Genomic DNA, 13,398 nt, shown 5'->3' on the forward strand with positions numbered 1-13,398 from the left:
TTGAATATGTTGCCTGCTTGGAAGCATAAAAAAGAGTAAATAGTTCTGGGAACTGAGCTGCTTCTCTGAGTTTAGTTTGCCCCATACCAGACATGTATTTATGCAGCACTGCCCACCTTTTACATAAGATCTCAGGTTGATGGTCTACATAGTACTCAACAATAGGAGAACCCTGAAATACCTGTCAGGCTGGGCGCGGTGGCTCATGCCTGTAACCCCAGCATTTTAGGAGGCCCAGGCGGACAGATAACATGAGCCGAGTTTGAAACCAACCTGGGCAACACGACGAAACCCTGTCTCCACAAAAATATGCAAAAATTGACTGAGCGCAGTGGCTCACGCCTGTAATCTCAGCACTTTGGGAGGCTGAGGTGGGCAGATCATAAGGTCAGGAGATCGAGACCATCCTAGCCAACATCGTGAAACCCTGTCTCTGCCAAAAATACAAAAAAATTACTGGGCGTGGTGGCACGCGCCTGTAGTACCAGCTACTCGGGAGGCTGAGGCAGGAGAATCGCTTGAACCCGGGAGGCAGAGGTTGCAGTGAGCCGAGATAGCGCCACTGCACTCCAGCCTGGCGACAGAGTGGGTCTCTGTCACAAAAAAAAAAAAAAAAATTGGACGTGGTGGTGCGACCCTGTAATTCCAGCTCCTCAGGAGGCTGAGGTGGGAGGCTCACTGGAGCACAGGAGGTTGAGGCTGCAGTGAGCCGAGATCGCACCACTGCACTCCAGCCTGGGCGACACAGCCAGACCCTGTCTCAAACAAATAAATAATAAAAATTTAAGACTACGATAACCCTATAATTGGCCCACAGGGCATTCAACCTTCCATGGATTGAAAATATTCCGGAAAAATAAAGACAATAAAACATAATACAAATAAATACAATATAACAACTAGTTCCATAGCACTTGCATTGTATTAGGTAATTTACTTAATCTAGGGGATGATTTAAAGTATCTGGGAAGGTGTATGTAGGTTATATGCAAACACTACACCATTTTACATAAGGGACTTGACCAGAATCTGCGGATTCTGGTGTCTACGGCGTCCTGGAACTAATCCCCATTTCATACGAGGCGATGACTGTACGCACGTTAGTGTGTATTAGGCCATCAAAACGCCTCCGGGAAATTCTCGGGTTATCTTGAAAACCCCTTTCCTACCCAAGCCCTTTAGCCTAGAGGGCTGTTGCGGCGGTCGCCTAAGAGACCACACAGAAACAACTGCGCATGCCTGCATCCCGCCGGCTGATGCAACCTCGCGCTACCGTGCGGCGCTACCTCGAGTAAGGAAGCCGACAGGGAAATCCGGCGCGACCAATCGGCGGCCACACGGAAGTGGGCGGAAAGCCCCGCCCCCCGGGGCTTTGCGAGAGGCGTTGGGCGGCGCGGCGCTAGTGGCGTAGACGCCCAGCAGTCCTGCGTCTCTTCCGGCGGCTGGGAGGTGTCCTGCCGGCGCGCGGGCCCTGCGGCCATTTTGGGCTTCGCTTCCACCGCACCAGCCAACCTACCTAGCCCTTCCGGTGTCGCGTTGCTCAGGGGTTCTTCAACCTTCTGTCACTCAGAAAACCACCGCCGAGGCCGTGGGCTGGCTCCTATCGATGGTGTTGAAGCGTCGAGCCGACTAGGGAACGTCTTTTCCCTCCAGGATGGAAGTCGCATCAGCTGCCGCGTATTGCGCGGGGTGTTTCTCCCTGTGTTCTGCCGCCCGCTGCCGCATCCGCTGCCCTCTGTGGCTTTTCTGCTGGCTCGGAGATCGGCCTGGAGCACCGACGCCACCACTGGGCAAGGCCGAGACTCTGTAGGTTTCCTCCGAATTCCGTCCGACCTCCAGCCGCTGAGCGCCGCGGCCCTACCCGAGAAAGTGCCAAGGAAAAGGAGATGGAGCCTGAGACAGGCGGGTCGCGGAAACGGCCTGGCACTCTGGCGGGCTTCCGGTTCTGGCCACCGTTTTTCCCTCGGCGATCGCAAGCAGGCTCTTCTAAGTTCCCGATGCCTCTTGCCCCGGAAAACTTCGGGGACCCCACACTGCTTTCCTCTGCCCAGCCCGAGACTCGGGTCAGCTACTGGACGAAGCTGCTCTCCCAGCTCCTTGCGCCGCTCCCCGGATTGCTTCAGAAGGTGCTAATTTGGAGCCAACTTTTCGGTGGAATGTTTCCGACCAGATGGCTAGATTTTGCTGGAGTCTACAGATCCCTGAAGGGACGGGAGAAACCAGCCGCCTCCACAGCGCAAAAATCTTTGAGTTCGCTGAAGCTCGACTCCTCAGACTCCTCGGCCACCAGTCCCCTTAATTGGCTAGAGGAGGGGATCCACTGGCAGTGTTCGCCCCCAGACTTAGAATTGGAGCTTAAGGCCAAGGGAAGTGCTTTGGACCCTGCAGCACACGCTTTTCTCTTAGAGCAGCAGCTCGGGGGAGTGGAGCTGTTGCCCTGTAGCCTTCAATCCCGTCTGTACTCTGACCGGGAACTTGGCTCTTCGCTCTCTGGGCCTCTAAACATTCAACGCATAGACACTTTTAATGTGGTATCCTATTTGCTGAGCCCCTCCTACCTGGACTGCTTTCCTAGGCTAGAAGTCAGCTATCAGAACAGTGATGTTAATGGCGAGCTAGTGGGCTTCCAGACACTAACCACAGAGAGCAGCTGCCTGAGAGAGGACCACTGTCATCCCCAGCCGCTGAGTGCAGAACTCACTCCGGCCTCGTGGCAGGGATGTCCACCTCTTTCTACAGAAGGCCTACCAGAAATTCACCATCTTCGCATGAAACGACTGGAATTCCTTCAGCAGGCTAGCAAGGGGCAAGAGTTACCCACCCCTGACCAGGATAATGGCTACCACAGCCTGGAGGAGGAACACAGCCTTCTCCGGATGGATCCGAAACACTGCAGAGATAACCCAACACAGTTTGTTCCTGCTGCTGAAGACATTCCTGGAACCACCCAGGAATCCGCTGAAGAAAAAATAGAAATATTAACTGCAGAGGTTCCACTTGCTTTGGAAGAACAGAGCCCTTCTGAGAGCTGTCCATCTTGTGAGATACCTATGGAAAAGGAGCCTGGAGAGGGCCGAATAAGTGTAGTTGATTACTCATACCTAAAAGATGACCTTCCCATTTCTGCCAGACCAGCTTGTAGTAACAAACTGATAGATTATATTTTGGGAGGTGCATCCAGTGACCTGGAAACAAGTTCTGATCCAGAAGGTGAGGATTGGGATGAGGAAGCTGAGGATGATGGTTTTGATAGTGATAGCTCACTGTCAGACTCAGACCTTGAGCAAGACCCTGAAGGGCTTCACCTTTGGAACTCTTTCTACAGTGTAGATCCTTATAATCCCCAGAACTTTACAGCAACAATTCAGACTGCTGCCAGAATTGTTCCTGAAGAGCCTTCTGATTCAGAGAAGGATTTGTCTGGCAAGTCTGATCTAGAGAATTCCTCCCAGTCTGGAAGCCTTCCTGAGACCCCTGAGCATAGTTCTGGGGAGGAAGATGATTGGGAATCTAGTGCAGATGAAGCAGAGAGTCTCAAACTGTGGAACTCTTTCTGTAATTCTGATGACCCTTACAACCCTTTAAATTTTAAGGCTCCTTTTCAAACATCAGGGGAAAATGGGAAAGGCTGTCGTGACTCAAAGACCCCATCTGAGTCCATTGTGGCCATTTCTGAGTGTCACACCTTACTTTCTTGTAAGGTGCAGCTGTTGGGGAGCCAAGAAAGTGAATGTCCAGACTCGGTACAGCGTGACGTTCTTTCTGGAGGAAGACAGACACGTGTCAAAAGAAAAAAGGTTTGTTTCTTATCTTTTAACATGCCTGATATGTTCTGACTGTTTTGATATGGTTAAATATAGCAGCATGACTTTGGAGGCTTAGGAGTGCATGTGTTTTTGAGGAAGACCTCTAAATTCGTATACTTGCATTGAGAAATATGTAAATGACCCTTCTCCTCTCCCTGACTCCCCACCCCCATGCACATTTTTGCTGTCCACGACGAACATACCAGCGTGTAGATGTTAGCAGGAAAGTGCCATTTTTCTTTGGGTTGGTAGTTCTGGACTGTTTCTTTACAAGCTTCAACTTTTCACACTTTTTAACGGACTATTAAACTTTGTGTATACACGATTTAATTTTTCTAGAGATTGAAAAGGTCCTGTAACAGCCATAGAGTTTTAAAATGATTTTAAATGTATGTTGTTTGCAAATACTTAATATTTTTTTTGCATATAAGAAGAGTGTCTTCATTCCTGTCCATTACAACCCAAAGGGATGATGATATCAAGTAGTAAGTCAGATTTATCTGGTCCAATTTGCCATGAAAGAAAATAGTAATTTCAGTGGTTTTGACGTTACATGATTTTAATTGAAAGTCAAAGCCAGTACAGGAAATGGTATTGCCTTTTCTTAGGAATGCAGTGCTAGTTATCAGTGGTCAGCTACAGTTAATATTAATAAAAACAGTGATGGCCACTTACTTGGTTTATCTTGACTAGTTGCTTCCTATTCCCAGGCTAATTTCAGGTTAACCTTATTTTGGGAGTGTTTTGAGTTGGTTTGTTTTTCTTTATAGTTGCTTTAACTAAAGTTATTAATTGAACTCTCCGCAAACCGAAAGGTGTCTATTGTAGAGGGAAAGTTTTTTAGTTTCCTATGCCGTTACTTGGAAAGAGAAGATAGTGGGTGAGTTATTATTGACCTCAGCTTCCGCCGCACTGGGGAGTTTCAGATGGACAGTGCCATAATCTCTTGGCTCCAAATGGCCAGCTTAATACTTTGAAATTATTCCTGGGTAGAAAATATCTCCAAATGGTGATAATCTTACGTCTTACCTTTAGGGCAGAATAAGTCATGTTAAAAATCAAATTTTAGTTCACACTGTGTAAATGCCATCTCTCTGTCCTTTTAAGGGGCCCCTGACAAAATGACCTATTTTAAATGAATAGGTAAGAAACAAAGTGGGGCAATGGAATGAGCACTTGGCAGCTGGAGCCCCGTGTTCTCTACTCCTCAGTGGTTAAGGCGGAGAGATTTGGAAGGCAGCCAGACCTGGCAAGTTACTTGACTCTCATGGCCTCAATTCACTCTTACTTGATGGGAAAAATAATAATATCTATTGTACAAGTTATTGCAAGATTTAAATGAGACAAGTAAATTTCAGAATTTATTGCCTTGCCTTTAAATGCTAGCTCTTATTGAGAGACCTCAGGCCAGTCTCATGTCTAATTTTAGCTTGCTCATTGAGTAAAATGAAATGAGTGGAGTAGATGATACTATTGACTGTGAACTAGAAGCAGAATTTGTAAATGATTATGTCTGAATATGATAGAATTATTTGACAGCCTTTGACTACCTGTCGTTGGTATATATGGAGTATGATGTATGGAATATATGAAGTATATAGGATGATGGGTAGTGAGTCTAAAAAACCCTTCTACCTCTGTTTTCTTATCTGTATAATGATCCGTACCTCATAGGGTTAATGTGAGGATTAAATGAGATAAAAATGTGAAGCTCTTTGAAAAGAGCTGGTATATGATAAACACTGTACGTTTTTATCATTTATCTTAATGACACAATGAATGAGTAGTATTCAAGACTAGAATGCAATAACTGGTAAGGTGTTACATACCTGCTAATTGTCCTCAGGGGCATCCCTTGGCCTGATGTAAAGGGAACGAAAGTAGTAGGCCACAGTAGGGTTAGCTGATGTAACTATTAAACATACTTTAAAGTGAGTATTTGCTTTTGGAGTTTGATAGCTTAGAAAGAAGCTTCATAGAAATTAAGTAGTGATTAAGTAGTAATGAGTAGGGATTGTCACTCATTACATGTCATTATGTATATTAGAATCACAATTTCATATATAGGGTAGCATATTGAATACAAAGGTTTTTGAAATCAACTACAAAGTTTCTTAGAGTAACACAGCGTTAAAAATACTAATTTTGCTGTACTTTGTTTTACTGAGTAACTTTTTCTCTTCTGTATTGTTATTGCCAAAGTAATGATACAAAAATAGTACTACATGTTGATTTAAAAGTTGGAAAGTGAAAACATTTTCTAAAAGGAAAAAGAATAGAAGTAAGCAAAAATATCGTTAAAGCCTTTATGCAATGATAAAAACAGTGACTTCCGGGGATATGGCGGTTATTTTCAGAAATATTTTGCTTATCATTTTGAGGGAAGAATATCACAGAACTGTATTTCCCTAAGGCTTAAAAAATAGCAGGGGTTAATAACAGCATGAAAAATTCAATTCCCCATCTGGATTCATTTTATTAACAACAAAAGCCAAGGGCTGGTGGGGGATGCGTGGGAGCAGACGACTGTGTGTGTGTATTATGCAGATATAGATAAATGAAGGATATATATATACAAATGAAAGATATATGTCTCTACATGAAATATTTAGGTGACATTTGTTCACTATTTTATCCAAATGCCATCTAATCAGAACTTTTTTTTTTTTTTGAGACAGAATTTCGCTCTTGTTGCCCAGGCTGAAGTACAGTGGTGCGATCTCGGCTCACTGCAACCTCCACTTCCCAGGTTCAAGCTGTTCTCCTGCCTCAGCCTCCTGAGTAACTGGGATTACAGGTGTGCGCCACCACGCCTGGCTAATTTTTTTGTATTTTTAGTAGAGACAGGGTTTCACCATGTTGGCCAGGCTGGTCTTGAACTCCTGACCTCAGGTAATCCGCCTGCCTCTGCCTCCCAAAGTGCTGGGATTACAGGTGTGACAGAACTTTTTTTTTTTTTTTTTTTTAACTTCAGATATAGCTGGAACCAAATATTCCTAAGAACAAGATGTTATTTTTAGTTGGGAATAGTAAGATATTTTATATTCTGAAAAAATTGGTAGCATAAAGGGTTATTGACCCCAACGCTAATTGTAAGATCCTAGAGAGTTATTAAAATTAGTCTTTGTTTTTGTAGGTAACCTTCCTTGAAGAAGTTACTGAGTATTATATAAGTGGTGACGAGGATCGCAAAGGACCATGGGAAGAATTTGCAAGGGATGGATGCAGGTTCCAGAAACGAATTCAAGAAACAGAAGATGCTATTGGATATTGCTTGACATTTGAGCACAGAGAAAGAATGTTTAATAGACTCCAGGGAACATGCTTCAAAGGACTTAATGTTTTCAAGAAATGTTAAGATGAGTTGGCAGCCTGTAGTCCTAGCATACACTACCTCTTACCTGAGAGGTGTCTTTTAAAAACAAATCTTGGCAGCTGTCCTTTGACTTTTTTTTTTTTTTTTTTTTTTAAGAGGCAATGTAACTTGGATCTAGTTTAATTTTTTTTTTCCCCAACATATTCCAATCAGAAACATTCAGGTTTGAAGCCAGCCCTGATAATGAAGGATGAACTAGTGAAATTTCGAATCCTCCCTTTTTTGATTTAGTTGGATGTGCTTTTAAATGTCCTTTGCATGCATGAGGTGAAAAGGGGACCTTTTTGAGTTGTCATTTTGCACTTTCAAAACTTATTTTCTTGGAAAACAATATTTATAGGGCTTAAAGCCCATTTTCATTTCTAATCTAAATTATGTGTGCCTATCTGAAAACTTTGGACTCTTATTTCTTTCCCAAAATTCAGAAGTTAATGGGCTTTTATGTTTTTCTGTGTTTTTTTATTTCAATGATTTGGCCTATCTACCTTAGGCTGAAAAATAACCTTGTGTATGCTACCAACTTAAAGTACATTATTTTGTGTCACTTTTTTTTTCTTGTAAAAATGACTTGGGTTGAAAATGTGTGTTAACCTTTTGTTTCTACATTAAGTTATACCTAGGATATTTCCAAGGATTGCCACAAAATCCATATGTGCAGTACTTTACTACTTTGGGAAAGCTGCATCTTTCTACCAAATTTTAATGTCTAATGTATTTAATTTCTTTGGAAACTGTTGTTTGGAGAGGGTTCTGTATATGTTATTATAGTTCCCAGTTTAATATAGTTCTTTGTATCTCTTTAACAGGTTGAAGTTGTTGCAGAACACTCTGGAAAGTAATAATTACATCATAATCATTTATTTTTTAAACTTAAAAGCCTAGCAATTTCCTAGAAAGAAAATGGGAGACAGAGCAATTTGGTTTTGGTGTATTATGTTCTCAATAGAAAACCAGTGTTAACGAATATCATGCCTCAGCACTGTCACTTTAAAAACCTGTCAGGATCCCACTGTAAAATTGGAAATGGGCAGTTCTGAATTTTCACGTTTGAAATGTAAAATATAAACTTCAGTCAGTATCCAGGTTTATTGTGTCCTACTGTTTAATAAGGAGAGAAGTAATGGCAAGGCCTTTACTTTCAGGAAAGGATAGAGGTATAGATTAATGACTACAAAGTCTTAATATCTTTAGCCCAAAGCTTACTTTGAATTAAGTCTTCGCATTGACTGCTTGTGTTTGCTTTATTTGTTTAGCTTTACAAGGTACACATAAGTTAGGCTGAGGGGTAGTTAACTCTTCAGTGGTCTGCTTTCATTCCGTGTGCTTCCTGTCACAGGTAATGGAAGACATAAGTAGAATAGGTGACCTCTTAGTTTTGAACTTATTTAAGTGTGGGGATGAATTTTTCATCAGAAGTGCTTACAGGGTTACTACCTCAGTTTACAATCTACCTGGTCATTATTTTATTTCTGTCTGGTTCTGCGAACTGCCTCCCCTGTTTATATATTCATAATTAAACACATTGAGAATGCAACACTATGAAAACTGATCAAGTTTTTGCAGAGCCCTTATTCTGTGTGTTTTGTGCATCTCCACTTTAGGTAATCATAGGGAGCACATTTATAGGATGGTCTAATAACATGAAAACAGGCTAGTTTCAAGCAACAGGGATGTCGGTTGGAAAGCAGGCATCATTTGCCTTGAAAAAAGCCTTTTGACAACGTAATAGGCATTCTTTTAAAACCAGGCTAAAACATTTTATTTCCGAGACTTAACGGTGTGTTTTCTGTTTCTGAAACCTAGCACCTCTGTGTATTTGAAAATAATGAGACATCTTTCATTGGATTTTGGAAAATTGTTCCCCATGGGATTCTAACCTCACTACCAAATATGTGAAAGCTTGATTAAGAGTTCTTCCATATACTAACCTCCTTGGAAGAAGTGATCAGAAGTTGATAAGAAGGACAGAAAGGACTATTTTAAAGTTGGACTGAAGGAGAAAAAAGCAAAATTCTTGTTTCATCCCAATTCTAGTTAGAACAAAGTTAAACCCCCATAATCTTAAAGAGAAAATCTTTGGAGATTTTAATTAAACCTTTTACACATTTAAAGTCTTATTAATGGTGCTTTAAGTGTCAATGTAGCATGTAAAAGGCTTTGTACAGACAGGTAAAAGTTCCATTTCTGAGTAATAAAATGTAACACCTCTTCATGTTTGACTTGAAAACTATCAGATTTTATTTTTGTATAATTTAAGGAAGGTAAAGTTAGGGGACAAGAAGACTGTAAATTGGCTTCTACAGATCAATGATTTAAATGTAACTAGTGTGTTGGGATTTTATAGTTAAAATTATATTTGTGTATATAACATAACTAATCTGTAAATTGTAATAAATATATTTGCAATTATTAAATGTTAAATTATATTTTGGTTCAACTTTATATTATATGTATCATAGTATTTTACAGTGGTTTTGGAATTACTAAGCAGGATTAGTATAATTGCAAACAGCATTTTAGTAATAGAAGAATTTGGTTCTTGAAGTATTATGAGAGGCCCTTCTAAGAAACTGAAGATTTGATTCTGAAATAGGCCCTAGCTTTTCAGTTCTGCTGCAAAGAAAATTAAACTGGATATTCACAGAAGCAATAACATTCAGATACTTGGCTTAGCCTAGTGCTTACGTAGCAGGGAGATCTCCGTTTTGTGCATTATTTATTTATTTTTTTTGAGACAGAGCCTTGCTCTGTTACCTAGGCTCCATTGAAGTGGCATGATCTCAGATCACTGCAACCTCCGCCTTGTGGTTTCAAGCGATTCTCCTGCCTCAGCCTCCCGAGTAGCTGGGATTACAGGCACTTGCCACCATGCCTGGCTAAATTGTGTATTTTTAGTAGAGATGGGATATCACCATGTTGGCCAGGTTAGTCTCGATCTCCTGACCTCGTGACCTGCCCGCCTCGGCCTACCAAAGTGCTAGGATTACAGGTGTGAGCCACCCTGCCCGGCTGTTTTGTGTGTTATTAATCATGGTAATCATGTAAAATCATGATGCTCTCTCATTTACAAAAGTGGGCCAGGCATAGTGGCTCATGCCTGTAATTCCAGCACTTTGGGAGACTGAGGTGGGAGGATTGCTTGAGGCCTGGAGTTCAAGACCAGCCTGAGCAATACAGTGAGACACCTCTACAAAACAAAAACAAACTGGCCCATGGTGTTGCACACCTGTGGTCCCAGCCTATAGACCTAGTTACTTGGGAGGCTGAGGCAGGAGGGTTGCTTGAGCACAGAAGTTAAGGCCTGCAGTGAGCTGTGATTACACCATTGTACTCCAGCCTGGGTGACAGACTCATCTCAAAAAATAGATGGAATCATGCTTTAATACTAGATACATGGATCACTGAGACTGCCTCAAAAGAAAAAAAAAAAAATCAGAAAAAAATTTTACTCTGAAAAGAAAGCATTTGGGTTATGGCAACCCTATTAATGGATTAAGCCCTATTTGGGTTATGACAATCCTATTAATGGATTAAAGAATAATAGCACTCTTAATTCAGGTACTTTCAAGATGATAATGAAGAAAAGTTACTAAGATACATTTCTGAACTGGAAGGAAAGAAACTAACATTTAGTTGCAGTTAAACAATATTTAGTACAAACTGAGTTGACATCCCCGGGATATAATTTTATTTCTATCTTGGGGTTAATTGAAGCATGTCTGCCATTCCCCAGTAATAAATGGCTACATTTACGTTAAGCCAGATTTATTGCTATGCTTATCCTGATATTTTGTAGAAATTGTGTTATTTTTCTTTTGTACTTTAGTAGAAAGTTAAAAGCAAATATTTAATTGCTGACCTCAGAATTTCTTGTTTTTTTGAGACAGGGTCTTGCTCTGTCCTCCAGGCTGCAGTGCATTGGTGCGATCTTGGCTCACTGCAGCCTCAACAGCCTCAACCTCCCGGCTCAAGCGATTCTCCCACCTCAGCCTTCTGAGTAGCTGGGTCTCCAGGTTCACACCACCACACTCAGCTAATTTTTCTGTTTTTTGTACAGATGGGATTTTGCCATGTTGGCCTGGCTGCGACCTCAGAAATTTAGATAGTTACTCAGATTTGGGAATTTGATGTTCTCTGGCATATTCTCATTTGGAGACTTCATTTGGACTCTATTCTCTGTACCTTTTTAAAATAAAAATGGGAAATTTTCATTTTTTTCTCATAATAATGCATGTTGTTTATAAAAGCATCTAATACAGAGATATACAAAGACTTTTTTGGTACATTAAAAGATAATGCTTCCCAGGGTGCCTTTCTGAGCTGAGAGACTTAATTTCCTTTCATCTGTAAAAAGAGGTTTTGAGAGTTATTTAGTGATACACATGTTAGCTATTTGGAATCTTTCCTTATGAACTTAGTTGAATGTTTTGTGATCAACACAAAACACCAGTCTTCTTCCTGGGTGTGCTCCAGCGAGACAAGTCTGTGTTGGTCAGTTATAACTTTAAAATACAAAGGCAGCGTGATACTGAGATCTGTAATAATCGGTATCATAAAGAGGATACACAAATCTTCTAACCCTGCCGACTTTGAGGATTCATCAAGTAGGACCTATGATGCTTTTAACCAATATGTTTCAGTGGCAGATTTGACATCAGGGAATTTAAAGAGAACTAACTCATTCTACACATGGAATGGAGAAGGCAGTTGAGAGTAGGGGTTATGTGTTACCATGTAAGCAATTTGAGTTACATCAGTGTTCCACCACTGGCAGACTCCTTAATCTCATCAGGGAGAGACAGGGAAAACTAGGTTTGTGGAAAGTAGGTTGCTTGATCCACAGGGAGGATACCCTAGAGATTGAATGAGTCTGAGAGCCACAAGGCCTGGAAAGCTGTACTACAAGGGAAGCAGCTTTGGAACAATTTTTCAGGTTTTGTTCTTTTAATGTTTTACACTTCCCCCTTTGTCTCAGTAATATCCTTTCCGTTTCCTCCTGCCTTTATTTGCTGAATATTTTATTTTCACTGCTGTTATAGATCCTTACCAAGAAGAAGGATGAAGAACTTAATAGCAAAAGAAGAGCACAATTGCCAGAGATGCAAGAAGAAAGGACCTCACACAGTTCTTGACTTTTCTACAAAGCTCATTGCACATTTTCCCACTAAAATGTTGGGTAAATATTTACACTTAAGATTGGATTGGCCAGGAGTGGTGGCTCACACCTGTAATCCCAGCACTTTGGGAGGCCAAGGTAGGAGGATCTCTTGAGCCCAGGAGTTCAAGACCAGTGTGGGCGACATGGCAAAACCGTCTCTACAAAAAAAAAGAAATTAGCTGGGCATAGTGGTGCATGCCTGTAGTCCCAGCTACTCAGGAGGCTGAGTTGGGAGCTGTGATTGAATCGATTGAATCACTGCACTGCAGCCTGGGCGACAAAGTGAGACCCTGTCTCAAAAATGTTGGGGGGGAAGAAAAAGGATTAACTTTCAGAAACATTCCGAGGATGTTCAGGGTCAAAGAAAGAGGTGATAGTAAAGCTGAATAATGCTACTTTGGGTTAAGCCTTCTTTTCTTTCTTTTTCATTTCTTTTTTTTCTTTTTTTTTTTTTTTTGAGACAGTGTCTCACTGTCACCCAGGCTCTGAAGTACAGTGGCATGATCACAGCTCTCTGCAGTCTCAACTTCCCAGGCTCAAGCAATCCTCCCACCTTAACCTCTTGAGTAGCTGGGACCATAGGTGTGCACCACTTGGCTCACCTATTTTTTGTAGAGACAGGGTCTCTCACTGTGTTGCCCAGGCTGGTCTCGAACTCCTGGGCTCATAAGCTGCCTGCCTTGGCCTCCCAAAATGCTGGGATTACAGGCATGAGCCACAAAGCTTGGCCTCTTTTTTTTATTTTTTTAAATATATATAAATAGAGATGGGGTCTGGCTATGTTGCCCATATAGCACCTCCTGGCCTCAAGCAGTCCTCCTGCCTTGGCCTCCCAAAGTGCTGGGATTACATGTGTGAGCCACTGGGCCTGGCCAAGTTAATAGCTTTCCCAAAGTCACCTCTCTTATCAGCTTTATTGAAGTTTCACCCACACAGCCTTGTCTGACCAGAAACAAGTGTGCCACAATCATCAGATGATGTAGAATCACGGAATTTAAATGTCCTCAGAGAAAAGCTACAGTAAGCTTTTAACTAAATTTGTAGAAAGTAATTACAAA

General features: G+C 41.7%; 1 protein-coding gene and 1 long non-coding RNA gene across 6 annotated transcripts in view; one reads left to right on the top strand and one right to left on the bottom strand.

The window, feature by feature from the left end:
• Positions 1-1,623, bottom strand: part of LOC119619604 (uncharacterized) — a 32,333-nt gene extending 30,710 nt beyond the window's left edge. For both annotated transcript variants that reach the window (XR_005236096.2, XR_012091208.1), the window contains exon 1: positions 1,517-1,623. This is a non-coding gene — a long non-coding RNA (uncharacterized lncRNA). The remainder of the gene's footprint in view (positions 1-1,516) is intronic.
• On the top strand, positions 1,305-9,608 carry PPP1R15B (protein phosphatase 1 regulatory subunit 15B). Of its 4 annotated transcripts, none has more exons than XR_005236098.2 (3): positions 1,305-3,210; positions 3,702-3,797; positions 6,485-6,588. XR_005236098.2 is itself a non-coding variant. In XM_073011581.1 (3 exons), the coding sequence occupies exons 1-3, from the start codon at positions 1,887-1,889 to the stop codon at positions 6,944-6,946; spliced, it is 2,034 nt and encodes a 677-aa protein (XP_072867682.1). In that variant the 5' UTR covers positions 1,305-1,886; the 3' UTR covers positions 6,947-9,608. The 4 variants fall into 4 exon arrangements, 2 of the variants coding, with proteins under 2 accessions (XP_072867682.1, XP_007986997.3); XM_073011581.1 differs by adding an exon at positions 6,943-9,608 and having other exon boundaries at positions 1,305-3,797; positions 6,485-6,603; XR_005236097.2 differs by lacking the exon at positions 6,485-6,588 and adding an exon at positions 6,943-9,608 and having other exon boundaries at positions 1,307-3,210.
• The last annotated feature ends 3,790 nt before the right edge of the window (positions 9,609-13,398 follow it).

This window comes from Chlorocebus sabaeus, chromosome 25 (genome assembly GCF_047675955.1).
Source record: "Chlorocebus sabaeus isolate Y175 chromosome 25, mChlSab1.0.hap1, whole genome shotgun sequence".
Classification (NCBI taxonomy): domain Eukaryota; kingdom Metazoa; phylum Chordata; class Mammalia; order Primates; family Cercopithecidae; genus Chlorocebus; species Chlorocebus sabaeus.

What these genes read in the sequence shown, in the direction of transcription:
- PPP1R15B (XM_007988806.3), top strand. Translation starts at nt 1,887, where the DNA reads ATGGAGCCTGAGACAGGCGGGTCGCGGAAACGGCCTGGCACTCTGGCG. An exon ending in CACGTGTCAAAAGAAAAAAG is followed by an intron (nt 3,798 to 6,942) that starts GTTTGTTTCTTA and finishes TTGTTTTTGTAG; the next exon opens with GTAACCTTCCTTGAAGAAGT.